The sequence below is a fragment of the Geotrypetes seraphini genome, chromosome 3 (assembly GCF_902459505.1).
Source record: "Geotrypetes seraphini chromosome 3, aGeoSer1.1, whole genome shotgun sequence".
Classification (NCBI taxonomy): Eukaryota; Metazoa; Chordata; class Amphibia; order Gymnophiona; family Dermophiidae; genus Geotrypetes; species Geotrypetes seraphini.
In genome coordinates, this window is record NC_047086.1 from 3,683,504 (window position 1) to 3,696,624 (window position 13,121).

A 13,121-nucleotide genomic window follows, 5' to 3' on the forward strand; every position below is an offset into this window, starting at 1 on the left:
CCAGCATTGTCCACGCACGATTGTCTGACACAGTTGTGACTCATCACCTATAAAATTGTAAGAATAGCCTCACTGCGTCAGACCAATGGTCCATCAAGCTCAGTAGCCCCTTCTCACAGTAGCCAATCCAGGTCCCTAGTACCTGGCCAAAACCCAAGGAGTAGCAACATTGCATGCTACCGATCCAGGGCAAGCAGAGGCTTTCCCCATGTCTTTCTCATTATAACCCATTGGGGTAGTTCTAGAGGAGGACACCACTTATGTGCATCGTTAATGGAAGGTGCCTCTGTGCACTAGGCACTATTCCATAAGAAAGTGCCCAAGTACAAGTGCAACCTAAAGAGAGCCGCTGACATCCGCCACCTAACCTGTGTTGGTGATAGCTGTGACGTTTCTGGGGTTTGGCTGACTCACTGGCGCTCTCTTTAACATTTTCTTTCCTCACAGGGAAGGCGACTGGTGGGAGGCTCGTTCCCTAATGACTGGAGGAACTGGTTACATCCCCAGCAACTATGTGGCTCCAGTGGACTCCATCCAGGCAGAAGAGTGAGTTGTTTTCACTGTGGACCATGGTAAAACTCTGCTCTTGAGAGATGAGGGTATCACCTGCTTTAAGCACTCTTAAACTGCTTCTTCTCCTCCCCACCCCACCTATGCACTTAGTTAATGGTTAGAAAAGACTGAGTGGAACAGCTCAGAAATGTTCATACAGGTTCTCTCTGGAGATGTCTCGTACACTGAGAAAAGTCATTCAGGGAGGTCACCAGTAAAACAAATAATTAAAACAGCATAATTACAAAGCAGCATGAAAGGCAAACATGTAAAACATGTAAAACATGGTCTAAGTCACAAAAACCCACCTAAAGTCACCAGATAAGCACTGCAAATACATAAAACAGATCCCCACACACTACCCCAGTGATCACCAACCCCCCGCCATAAAAATATTAATCATAACTTTAAAATTCTGCCTCCAGACCATCATCACCTGGCCGCCTGGCATAGGAGAGACGGGATATGATAGAGACTTACAAGATCATGAAGGGCATAGAGAGAGTGGAGAGGGACAGATTCTTCAAACTTTCGAAAAATAAAAGAACAAGAGGGCATTCGGAAAAGTTGAAAGAGGACAGATTTAAAACGAATGCTAGGAAGTTCTTCTTTACCCAACGTGTGGTGGACATCTGGAATGCGCTTCCAGAGGAAGTAATAGGGCAGTAATAGGGCAGAGTACAGTACTGGGGTTCAAGAAAGGATTGGACAGTTTCCTGCTGAAAAAGGGAATAGAGGGGTATAGATAGAGGATTACTGCACAGGTCCTGGACCTGTTGGGCTGCCGCGTGAGCGGACTGCTGGGCACGATGGACCTCAGGTCTGACCCAGCGGAGGCATTGCTTATGTTCTTATGAAAGCCTAGTCGTGCTGCACAGAGGCATCTTAAACCATCTTGGGGGTGGGTTAGGGACCCATGCCCATAAGCCCCTGTAATCACTGCATTGATATTGAAACATGTGCACTCCCCTATACACCCCCAAAACCCTTTTGTACTGGCATATAAGTGGCTCCTGCAGCCATAAGGGCTATTGGGGTGGTAGATAAGTGGGTCTAGGGGATTCTGGAGGTGGTTTAGGGGGCTCGCCGTAACCTATAAGGGAGCTGTAGGGAGAAGAAGACATGGCACCCTTTTTGTGAAGTTCACAGCAGTGCCCTGTAAGGTACCCCACTATTATAGGTGGCATGTCTGGGTATGCAGTCCATCACTTTGCAGACCCCTCCCATGTCCAACAGGTCTTGTTCTAGGCATTTTGGACTTGGACGGAAATGTGGTATAAAGATGGATGATTTAGTGGCTTGGACGATCAGATCGGCAGGACGTATAATTAGATGATATTCGAAATGAAAAAAAGTTGGACGTATCTTTCGAAAATGTGTCTTAAGCTCTTTTTAACTTTGGACGACCTGCGAGATAATAATAATAATTTTATTCTTATATACCGCCAAAGCCATGAAAGTTCCAGGCGGTTTACAACAAGCAGCGCTGGACAATCAGCGAAGAGGTCACAGTTCAAAGTCGTCAGTACAATCTACATAATGGAAGAAGTGGAAAGCTATATAGATCCTAAGATTACTGGTTGAATTAGGAGAGGTATAAAAATTCTTAGTTTACAAACCAATTGAACAAACTCGTTTTTACCAGATGGACGTAAATGGACTTAGACGTCCCTTTCAATTATGCCCCTCCACGTCTGAATTCAAAAGGGCTTGGGATAGGCACATGGGATCTCTCAAAGAGATAATGGTTACTGCGGATGGGCAGACTAGATGGGCCATTTGGCCTTTATCTGCCGTCATGTTTCTATGTTTCTAAGCAGAGTGCTGGGGTTGGGGGTTATGTGTGTACCTCCTCAGAAGAGTCAAGATACTGTGAAACCATTGCCATGTACACTATTACATTACATTACATTACATTAGGGATTTCTATTCCGCCATTACCTTGCGGTTCAAGGCGGATTACAAAAGGTTAGTTTAAGGACAGAATTACAATGAATAAAGAATTACAGAGTTACAGAATAACAGAATTATATGAATTGTAGAGAATAGCTAGAGAGGTAATATGAAGATCTTGAGGGCTTTTAGTGGTCGTGTTTGCTCAAAGGACTTGGGTTCTTTACACACAGTGTGGGACAAGTACAAGCAGAGGATTGAGGCTGGTGCATTGAAGGTTAGAAAATGCTCTTTAGGAGGACCATGTGATGGTGTAGCAGCATGGTACAGTAGCTCCCATCCTCTATCCCTATTTCTTTTGAACCCTATGTTGGCAGACTCCATGGCTAAATATCTTCCTATTTGCCCATAAAAACATAAAGAATAAACCTACTGGGTCAGACCAATGGTCCATCTAGTCCAGTATCCCGTTTCCACAGTGGCCAATCCACAAGTACCTGGCAGAAACCCAAACAGTAGAAACATTCCATGCTATCGATCCCAAGGCAAGAAGTGGCTGCCCCCATGTCTGTGTTGTGATGTAGGCTGAGCAAGGAGCTAAGCCCAAAAGATAAAGTCAGAGAATGGCTGCAGGACAACCAGGCCCATCCGAGGACAAGAGGACGGCCATTTCAAGTTCCTCCCAAGATGACGAATATCATGGTGGTGCATATCCAGCTGCTAAATTGGAGACCATCATAGACAAGGCTGGATTACTGTAGTTTGACCTATAGGGGAGAATTTGGCATGACTTGGTACACTGGGGACCCAGCAAAAATAGAGCTGCTAGAATAGTCAGATAAGTAAACAATGGGAAAATGTGATGAAAACAAGAGTCATCGGAACCACATCTGCCTGATTGACTTGGAAGGGGTCAATCCCATTGCTTTTTATTCTATGTAGTTTCCACAGACTTTGGACCAGTAGACTTCAGAGGGTCTTATTAAAATACACCTCGGTCATCAGGCTTTAGTTCCACATCCAGAGGCTACTACACTACAAATTCTGATTAGGAGGCAAAACTCAATGGAGATCTCCATTATCAGGGCAAGCACGTGTCACATATAGTTTAAGAATTTTCTTTGGAACTACAACCTCTGGGTATAGAGGCAGCAGCTCTACCACTAGGCCACTCCTCACCTCACTAAAGGAGTGGCCTGTGGTTTCTTGCACCTACAAAGCCCCAAATTCCACATGACTGCTCCTGTCCACAAGGAGAAAATGTTTCTTGTGCCCACTTCCTGAATGGATGTTTGATGCTCATTACAGCAGGGGTTCTATACAGCTGCCTCGTTCAGTTTTGTATGTAATCTGTCTGGATATGACACCATCACATACAGTACTATCAATTAAACAATCACCGACCTTTCTAGTGTCATCGTAGAAAATTACCAGCAAGATCTCATGTCATGCTCTCCTTCCACAGATGGTACTTTGGCAAACTGGGTCGTAAAGATGCTGAGAGGCAGTTATTGTCCTTTGGCAATCCAAGAGGTACCTACCTGATCCGTGAAAGTGAAACCACCAAAGGTAGGTCAGTCATTGGCTCCTCCTTGTCACATGCTATGTATTTACACACACACACACATGGCTTTAGAAAGTCTTCTGGAGTGTGGCAGCTCTGTACAACCAGGCCCTGTTTCTTGTTTTGGCCACTGAGTGCTGGGCTTGATGAGCATTTAGTCTATGGGTCCTGGTACTGAAACTAACTGTGCAATTTGATAAGGACAGTGATAGCCTTTTATCTTAATGATCTGTAGTTAGCATTTCAAAGGATTGCTTACTCAGTTTTGATCTCCTGCTTGTCATCTTCAAGGATGAAAAGAAGCATTCATTAGTGTTAAACTTTCTTGGCTTGCTTTTCTAAGGCTCATTTAGTTCCCTATGATCATCTGCAGGGATCCATTATTTCACTAATCCATTTCAATTGAGATAAAAACCATATGGCCTATCTAGTCTGCTCAACCATGCCATCCCCTCCCCCCTCCCTTAGACATCCAACATACTTCTCACAAGTGGAGTAGAACGGGTACAAGTGGATCGATTTTTCACTCTATCAAAAATTACAAAGACTAGGGGACACTAGATGAAGTTACAAGGAATTACTTTTAAAACCAATAGGAGGAAATATTTTTGTACTCAGAGAATAGTTAAGCTCTGGAACACATTGCCAGAGGTTGTGGTAAGAGCGGATAGCGTAGCTGGTTTTAAGAAAAGTTTGGACAAGTTCCTGGAGGAAAAGTCCATAGTCTGTTATTGAGAAAGGCATGGGGGAAGCCACTGCTTGCCCTGTATTGATATCATGGAATATTGCTACACCTTGGGTTTTGGCCAGGTACTAGGGACCTGGATTGGCCACTGTGAGAATTGCTCTACTGGGCTTGATGGACCATTGATCTGACCCAGTAAGGCTATTCTTATGTTCCTAGAGCTGCAAAGAAGCAGTTCCTAGCTCCTAAGCCTCCTGGGAACTGTATTCCACCTGAATATAAGCCTTGCTTTCCCTTGTCCTCCTGCTTGAATCAGGGTCCCAGAGCTTCCTCTAGTGGCTCAGTGATGTACAACACCTATATACCAGCCCTGCAGGGACACGAAGCTCCCTCCTGTGGCCACTGCCTTACATGACAGTCCCTTGCCTATCACAGTACAGGAAAGGCTGCTAACATTTGAAAGCATTACTTCCCTATGGTCACAGTAAGAATAAATACTGATCATAATAAAATAAAGCATAATAACTTTGATAATCATAGTAGTGCTAAAAATAACAAGAACAACAACTGAATTTCGAGCACAATGCTTTTCCAGCAGGAGAGATGAGTCCTTGTTAAAAACTGATGTCACATTGGCCAGCATTTTAAATTCTGGATTAGCAATTTAAGGGTGCTGCAGTACTGAAACAGCTAGTTTACACTTTTGAGGTCTGTACAATTATGTGTGATGTTGTTTTTATTGTTCTTATATTGTAGACTGCTCTGGTGAGTTTGCTTCAAAGACCAGTATACAAAGTGATTTAGCTGCTTTTGTTGTTCCAATCCAAAATGGGCTCTTCCAAAGAATGTTTCTTGGGGGCAGCATCCCTGAGCAGGGTGTGTTAAGTATGATCTTATTAGTCCCTTGGATGTAGTGCTAACGCTTACTACCAAAGAGAGCTTCCCTGTGGAGGTCATAAGATGTGACATGGATTGGCAACTTAGCAAGATGTGTCAGAGGATTCTTTTTAATCCAGCCTCTGACTCCCAATTCAGTTGAAAATATTCCTGGACTCATGTCTTAGTATTTAAGAACCTCCTCCCAATTAACAGAGCAATTGCTTGGGACTGGTGTGTCGCCTTTTGTGCAACTGAAACCTATGAACCAAGCTCTGCCTATGCCTGAACCAAACTGTCACGCTTGCCCGCCTGTTTCTTGAACGTACTTTCTGACTGCCATCAGGAGGACTCTGGCGTTCCAAAGAACATCTGCATTTCACCTCTGAGTGCAAAGTTGCTAAGAAGACAGATTTACCATGACACAAGTAGGAGATAAGACTTGTGGGCCTCCTTGGTCAGCGCTGGAACCAACACATACCTGATTGGTCTTCAAACCTGCTTTTCATCTCCTGGACAGGAGGAATGTGTGATCGGATTGGGCCAAGACAGTCACCTGAGTACAGTGGACCAAAGTCTGGGATCAGGAAGAGTTTGCAGACACCGATCTTAGAGCTCTGAAAAGAGACTGTCTCTCCATGTCATTTAAGTACTGAGTCTCTTTCTATCCCACAATACAGAGAAGTGCAAGCTAATAACTAAGAGTGACCATCTACCAGTGCTGGCTGAGGTCTGAGGCTATCTCTGTCTGGTTGGCCAGCTGTGCATACAGTGCGAGCCAGAAGGACAGAATCCCTATCATTCATCCAGAGGACTGCTAAGAGGCATGGTTGTGGTGAGAAGGGGTTCACTCCTTGAGTTGGGGATCATTGATTCTTTACCACTGCCAAAGTCAGTGTTTTTACTCAGGGGTGTGGTTTACTAGCCAGAAATATTTGGCTGTGTAATCTGGGGACATGCGATGAAGCTACTAAGTAATAGATTTAAAACAAGCCCAAGAAAATAATTCTTCTTCACACAACGTGTAATTAAACTCTGGAATTTGTTACCGGAGAATGTGGTGAAATCAGTTAGCTTAGCAAGGTGTTTGTTTGTTTTTTATCAATCATCTGTATTGCACAACACAGTCTGGAAAACAAATCAAGCCAAACAAGAACATAAACACAATAATCTGCAGAGCATAATACTCGGACTGGAAGAGCATCACCAGTGGGATGCCTCAGGGCTCGGTGCTTGGACCCATGCTCGTCAACATCTTTATAAATGACCTGGACATTGGTACGACAAGCGAGGTGATTAAATTTGCAAATAATATGAAGTTATTCAGAGTAGTGAAGACACAGGGGGATTGCGAAGATCTGCAACGTGACATAATCAAGCTCAAGAAATGGGCATCGGCATGGGAAATGAGGTTCAACGTGGATAAGAGTAAAATGATGCATGTCAGTAACAAAAATCTCATGCACGAATACAGGATGTCCAGGGCGGTACTTTGAGAGACCTCCCAGGAAAGAGACTTGGGAGTTCTGATCGACAAGTCCATGAAGCCATCCACGCAATGTGCGGTGGCGGCAGCGAAAAGGGCAAACAGAATGTTAGGAATGATAAAGAAGGGGATCACAAACAGATCGGAGAAGGTTATCATGCTGTACCGGGTCATGGTGCGCCCTCCCCTGAAGTACTGCGTCCAGCACTGGTCACTGTACATGAAGAAGGACACAGTACTACTCGAAAGGGTCCAGAGAAGAGCGACTAAGATGGTTAAGGGGCTGGAGGAGTTGTCATGCAGTGAAAAATTAGAGAAACTGGGCCTCTTCTCCCTTGAAAAGAGGAGACTGAGAAGGGACATGATCAAAACATTCAAGGTACTGAAGGGAATAGACTTAGTAAATAAGGACAGGTTGTTCACCCTCTCAAAGGAAGGGAGAACAAGAGGGCACTCTCTAAAGTTGAAAGGGGATAGATTCCGTACAAACGTAAGGAAGTTCTTCTTCACCCAGAGAGCGGTAGAAAGCTGGAACGCTCTACCGGAGGCTATTATAGGGGAAAACACCCTCCAGGGATTCAAGACAAAATTAGAGAAGTTCCTGCTGAACAAGAACAGGCGCTGGTAGGGCTAGTCTTAGTTAGGGTGCTGGTCTTTGACCAAAGGGCTGCCGCATGAGCAGACTGCTGAGCATGATGGACCACTGGTCTGACCCAGCAGCGGCAATTATTATGTTAGAACAATTTGTAATTTTTCACCCCGCCCCCCCACCACGATTCCCTCCCCCCTTCCCCCCTCCAGAATCAGGTGTGTAGTAGCAAGGAATCTTGATGGCACTGCCATGGCCTAGTAAGCCAAATTTTGGGCCGAGAGGCCCAGAGAGAGAACACAGGAAAAGGTATAGCAAATTTCAAGTTGAGTAAGTAACTATGTGCTGTAGGGGTTAAAGTATTCCAAAAAGGAGACCAAATGTCTTGTAAACGCTGGCCAGCCCTGGATTCCATATTTGGGACCCATGTGTCACTCCATCTGAAATAGCTGGATCATGGTCGCTCGCCAACTTTGCAAAGATGGGGGGCGACACCTCCAGCCATCACAAGAGGATAACTTTTTTCCCCAACAAGATAGCTTTCCGCAAAAAGTAGCACAACCCCTTAGGTACCGGGGCGAGCACCCAGCACTGGAAAAACAAAAGTTGAGGATTTACAATACAGCAGGCGTGCCATAGGAAAGAAATGTGGTCCAAGATCCTCCCCCAAAAAGCACGTATTCGTGGACATGTAAAAAACATATGCCCCAAGATGGCTCCCAGAAGATTACAGTTAATGCAGCGAGCATCTAATTGTAGCACTATTTGCTGTGCGCGCCTGGGAGACACATGTAACCTCATGGTCATCTAGTAATTCAGTTCCCAGAGAGCGACCGATAAACGCATCTGGAAAGACAATTTAAGGCTACAACTCAAAAGATCCGCAGATATGGAAACCCCCAAATCCCAAGACCATTGCTGACTCAAGCGTGTGTAATCAAAAGTGGGGAGACATTCCTAGCTTAGCAAGGTTTAAAAAAGATTTGGCTAATTTCCCAAAAGAGAAGTCCATAGGCCATTCTTGAGATGTATTGGGGAAATCCACTGCTTATTCCTAGGATAAGCAGCATAGAATTTGTTTTTACTACTTGGGATCTAGGTTGCCACCATTGGAAACAGGATACTGGGCTTGATGGACCTTTGGTCTGTCCCAGTACGGCAACTCGTATATTCTTATGTGAGCCAAGTATAGAACAATTGAGCCATTGTGACATCACTGATGAGGTTGTCTCTTATTGGTGGAATGAGGTTTCATTATATCACAATCTGAGCTCTGGAATGTTGCTACTCTTTGGGTTTCTGTCAGGTACTTGGGATCCAGGTTGGCCACTGGATACTGGGCTTGATGGACCTTTGGTCTGTCCCAGTACGGCAACTTATATGAGCCAAGTATAGAACAATCGAGCCATTGTGACATCACTGATGAGGTTGTCTCTTATTGGTGGAATGAGGTTTCATTATATCACAATCTGAGCTCTGGAATGTTGCTAATCTTTGGGTTTCTGTCAGGTACTTGGGATCCAGGTTGGCCACTGGATACTGGGCTTGATGGACCTTTGGTCTGTCCCAGTACGGCAACTTATATGAGCCAAGTATAGAACAATCGAGCCATTGTGACATCACTGATGAGGTTGTCTCTTATTGGTGGAATGAGGTTTCATTATATCACAATCTGAGCTCTGGAATGTTGCTAATCTTTGGGTTTCTGTCAGGTACTTGGGATCCAGGTTGGCCACTGGATACTGGGCTTGATGGACCTTTGGTCTGTCCCAGTACGGCAACTTAGTACGGCAACTTATATGAGCCAAGTATAGAATAATCGAGCCATTGTGACATCACTGATGAGGTTGTCTCTTATTGGTGGAATGAGGTTTCATTATATCACAATCTGAGCTCTGGAATGTTACTACTCTTTGGGTTTCTGTCAGGTACTTGGGATCCAGGTTGGCCACTGGATACTGGGCTTGATGGACCTTTGGTCTGTCCCAGTACGGCAACTTATATGAGCCAAGTATAGAACAATCGAGCCATTGTGACATCACTGATGAGGTTGTCTCTTATTGGTGGAATGAGGTTTCATTATATCACAATCTGAGCTCTGGAATATTGCTACTCTTTGGGTTTCTGTCTGGTACTTGGGACCCGGGTTGTCCTTGGGTTTCAGTTCACCTCTCTTTATCCATTCCTGTGTATGATCAAGAAATGGCTGCTACTCTACTACACTCTACTTCGTGTTATCTCTTGCTTTTCCTCCTTTGAAGAAGTTTTTCTTTCAAATAGGAGCTTTCAGGGATCTCAAAGTCCCTCCTTGAGGGCTCTGAATCCAGTCGGGTTTTCAGGATTTCATAAGATCTATGTGCATGCACTGCTTTCAATGCATATTCATTGGGGAAATCCTGAAAACCCAACTGGATTGTGGTCCTCAATGAGGGACTTTGAGATCCCCACTATACCAATCTCTGTTTCCTATTGTATGTCCATCAGAACTACTGTATATCTCCTATGGTTCTGATCAAACCAAGTGCCGCCTGAGAATGACTTTTAAATGATTTGCATTCTAATTAATTAACCCCTTTAGCTTATTCCCCAATAACAATGAGAGTATTAGGGCAGTTGAAGTAATTTTCCCAGATACAAGAAATGTTGGCATACCAGGTCCATGCAGAACAGGAAATGCATAGATTCGTTCGAAGTGCTACCATGGTGACATTGTATACTGTTGTATTTCCTGCAGGGGCTTATTCTTTGTCTATCCGGGACTGGGATGACACGAAGGGAGACCATGTCAAGCATTACAAAATTCGGAAACTGGACAATGGGGGCTATTACATCACTACTAGAGCCCAGTTTGAAACCCTCCAACAACTGGTTCGGCATTACTCAGGTACCTTTTCACAAGGAGACATGTCTCTGTGGATGCAGCCACTCGGAGAGTGGAGATTGGGGGTTGGGGGAGCCTCTTTGCATTTTGGTTTTGAAAAGTATAGCTGATATTACAGCAGGAGTAGAGAAATGCATGTTTCTCTTTCTACCCTGTCCTAATAGAATAAAAGTCTGCAGCCAGAGGGTCACGTGCAAAAGCTGTTGTGATAGGGAGGTTTGCAGTCCTGGGGAAAACTCAAACCTGGGATAATACTGCAAACGGATGTTGGATTATGTGGAAAGGGTCACCGCCTGCTGACTGCACTTTGTAGCATTACCTTTATCTGCTTTGACGGCGCTTAGCGGGTCATTTTTACAGATATGTCTGAACGCCTCCAATAAAACACCGAGCAGTGTAAGAGAATGTGTCATGACATCACAGTGCAACTGTGCCAGTAGGCCCATAGGGGGCAGATTTTGGACAGGGCGTGGATGGAGTTCCCAGGTGCACCCATAGATGATAAAATATGCTAATCTATTCACATGTAGAAATTAAAGGTGCACCACTCATTACTAGGGTCTCTCTTCCTACTCTGTGTTAACCAGTCGTTGTGACATAATGCTTTTTTATTCCAGTGTGCCCTATTTGCTACTACATGCTTTAGGACAGGGGTGCCCACACTTTTTGGGCTTGCGAGCTACTTTCAAAATGACCAAGTCAAAATGATCTACCAACAATAAAATTTTTAAAAAACAAACAAGCAAACACAAAGCACACTGTACGCAGCAAAAATGTTAATTATCATTTGTATTCGGGGGTTTTCAAAGAGGTCAAGGCAGATGACTCTAATCACTGTCACCTCCGTAACAACTATACAAAAATAGACAAATATACCCCCTCCCTTTTTACTAAACCGCGATAGTGGATTTTAGCGCAGGAAGCTGCGCTGAATGCCCCACGCTGCTCTCGACGCTCATAGGCTCCCTGCGCTAAAAATCACTATTGCGGTTTAGTAAAAGGGGGCCATAGTGTAAAATATAGACGGCAGATATAAATTCTCAAAATGGACACATTTTGATCACTAAATTGAAAATGAAATCATTTTTCCTACCTTTTTTGTCTGGTGATTTCATGAGTCTCTGGTTGCACTTCCTTCTTCTGTAAAGCCAATATTTCTTTCTTTCTGCCTTTCTTTCTCTCTCCCCCTGCCCCCCCCTTTCTTTCTGCCTTTCTCTTACCCCCTGCCTGCCTGTCTTTCTTTCTTTCTCTCTCCCCCTGCCCCCCCCCAAGCCAGCACGCCAATTTCTCCCTGATCATTCCCCGAGCCAGGCCTGACACATACAAGCGCCGGGCCCACAAGACTTCACCTCCAGCGTCAATTCTAACATAAAAACATAAGAACATAAGCAATGCCTCTACTGGGTCAGACCTGAGGTTCATCGTGCCCAGCAACCCGCTCACGCAGCGGCCCCAACAGGTCCAGGACCTGTGCAGTGATCCTCTATTTATACCCTTCTATCCCCCTTTCCAGCAGAAAATTGTCCAATCCTTTCTTAAACCCCAATACCGTACTCTGCCCTATTACGTCCTCTGGAAGCGCATTCCAGGTGTCCACCACACGCTGGGTAAAGAAGAACTTCCTAGCATTTGTTTTGAATCTGTCCCCTTTCAGTTTTTCCGAATGCGATTGGCTGGCCCAGAACTTCCTCTCCGACGTTAGAATTGACGCTGGAGGTGAAGTCTTGTGGGCCCTGCACTTTTCCCCCGCCCACCAGCCTGCTTCAGGCAGCTGCTACAGACGTTAAAGCTTTCTAGAAATATTAGAGGATGCATTGTCCTGCTCCCTCTTTTCCTAGGTGCCTCTTTCTTCCTCCCCTGCCTTTCCTTCCCTTTTCCCTCCAGGGATTCAATACAAAGTTGGACAAGTTCCTGCTAAACTGGAACGTACGCAGGTGAGGCTGGACTCATTTTAGAGCACTGGTCTTTGACCTGGGGGCCGCCGCGTGAGCAGACTTCTGGGCAGGATGGACCACTGGTCTGACCCAGCAGCAGCAATTCTTGTGTTCTTATGTTCCCATCCTCTCCTTCTTACCTCTCTTCCTGTCCTCTCATCTCCTCCCTCCTATGTGCTTTCCTCTTCCTCTCCTCTCCTCTTTTGTATCATCCTCCTGTTCTCTTCTCCTTTGTGCCTCCCTCTTCCCATCTTCTCCTTCTCACCTCTTTTGTATCATCCTCCTGTTCTCTTCTCCTTTGTGCCTCCCTCTTCCCATCCTCTCCTTCTCACCTCTCTTCCTGTCCTTTCATCTCCTCCCTCCTTTGTGCCTTCCTCTTCCTCTCCTATCCTCCTTTGTGTCATCCTCCTGTTCTCTTCTCCTTTGTGCCTCCCTCTTCCCATCCTCTTTTCCTGTCCTCTCATCTCCTCCCTCCTTTGGGCCTTCCTCTTCTCTTCCTCTCCTCCTTTGTGTCATCCTCCAGTTCTCTTCTCCTTTGTGCCTCCCTCTTCCCATCCTCTCTTCCTGTCCTCTCATCTCCTCCCTCCTTTGTGCTTTCCTCTTCCTCTCCTAAACCCAAAGAAGGTCTATCTAGCTTCATTTCACCCGAACAGAATGGGGG

General features: G+C 45.1%; 1 protein-coding gene across 4 annotated transcripts in view; it reads left to right on the forward strand.

Annotated features, from left to right (window-relative positions):
* FYN (FYN proto-oncogene, Src family tyrosine kinase) overlaps positions 1 to 13,121 on the forward strand; it is a 148,698-nt gene that overhangs the window by 98,119 nt on the left and 37,458 nt on the right. For all 4 annotated transcript variants that reach the window (XM_033939825.1, XM_033939823.1, XM_033939826.1 and 1 more), the window contains 3 exons: positions 448 to 546; positions 3,911 to 4,014; positions 10,380 to 10,529. In XM_033939825.1, the coding sequence (XP_033795716.1) occupies positions 448 to 546; positions 3,911 to 4,014; positions 10,380 to 10,529 (353 nt within the window). The remainder of the gene's footprint in view (positions 1 to 447; positions 547 to 3,910; positions 4,015 to 10,379; positions 10,530 to 13,121) is intronic.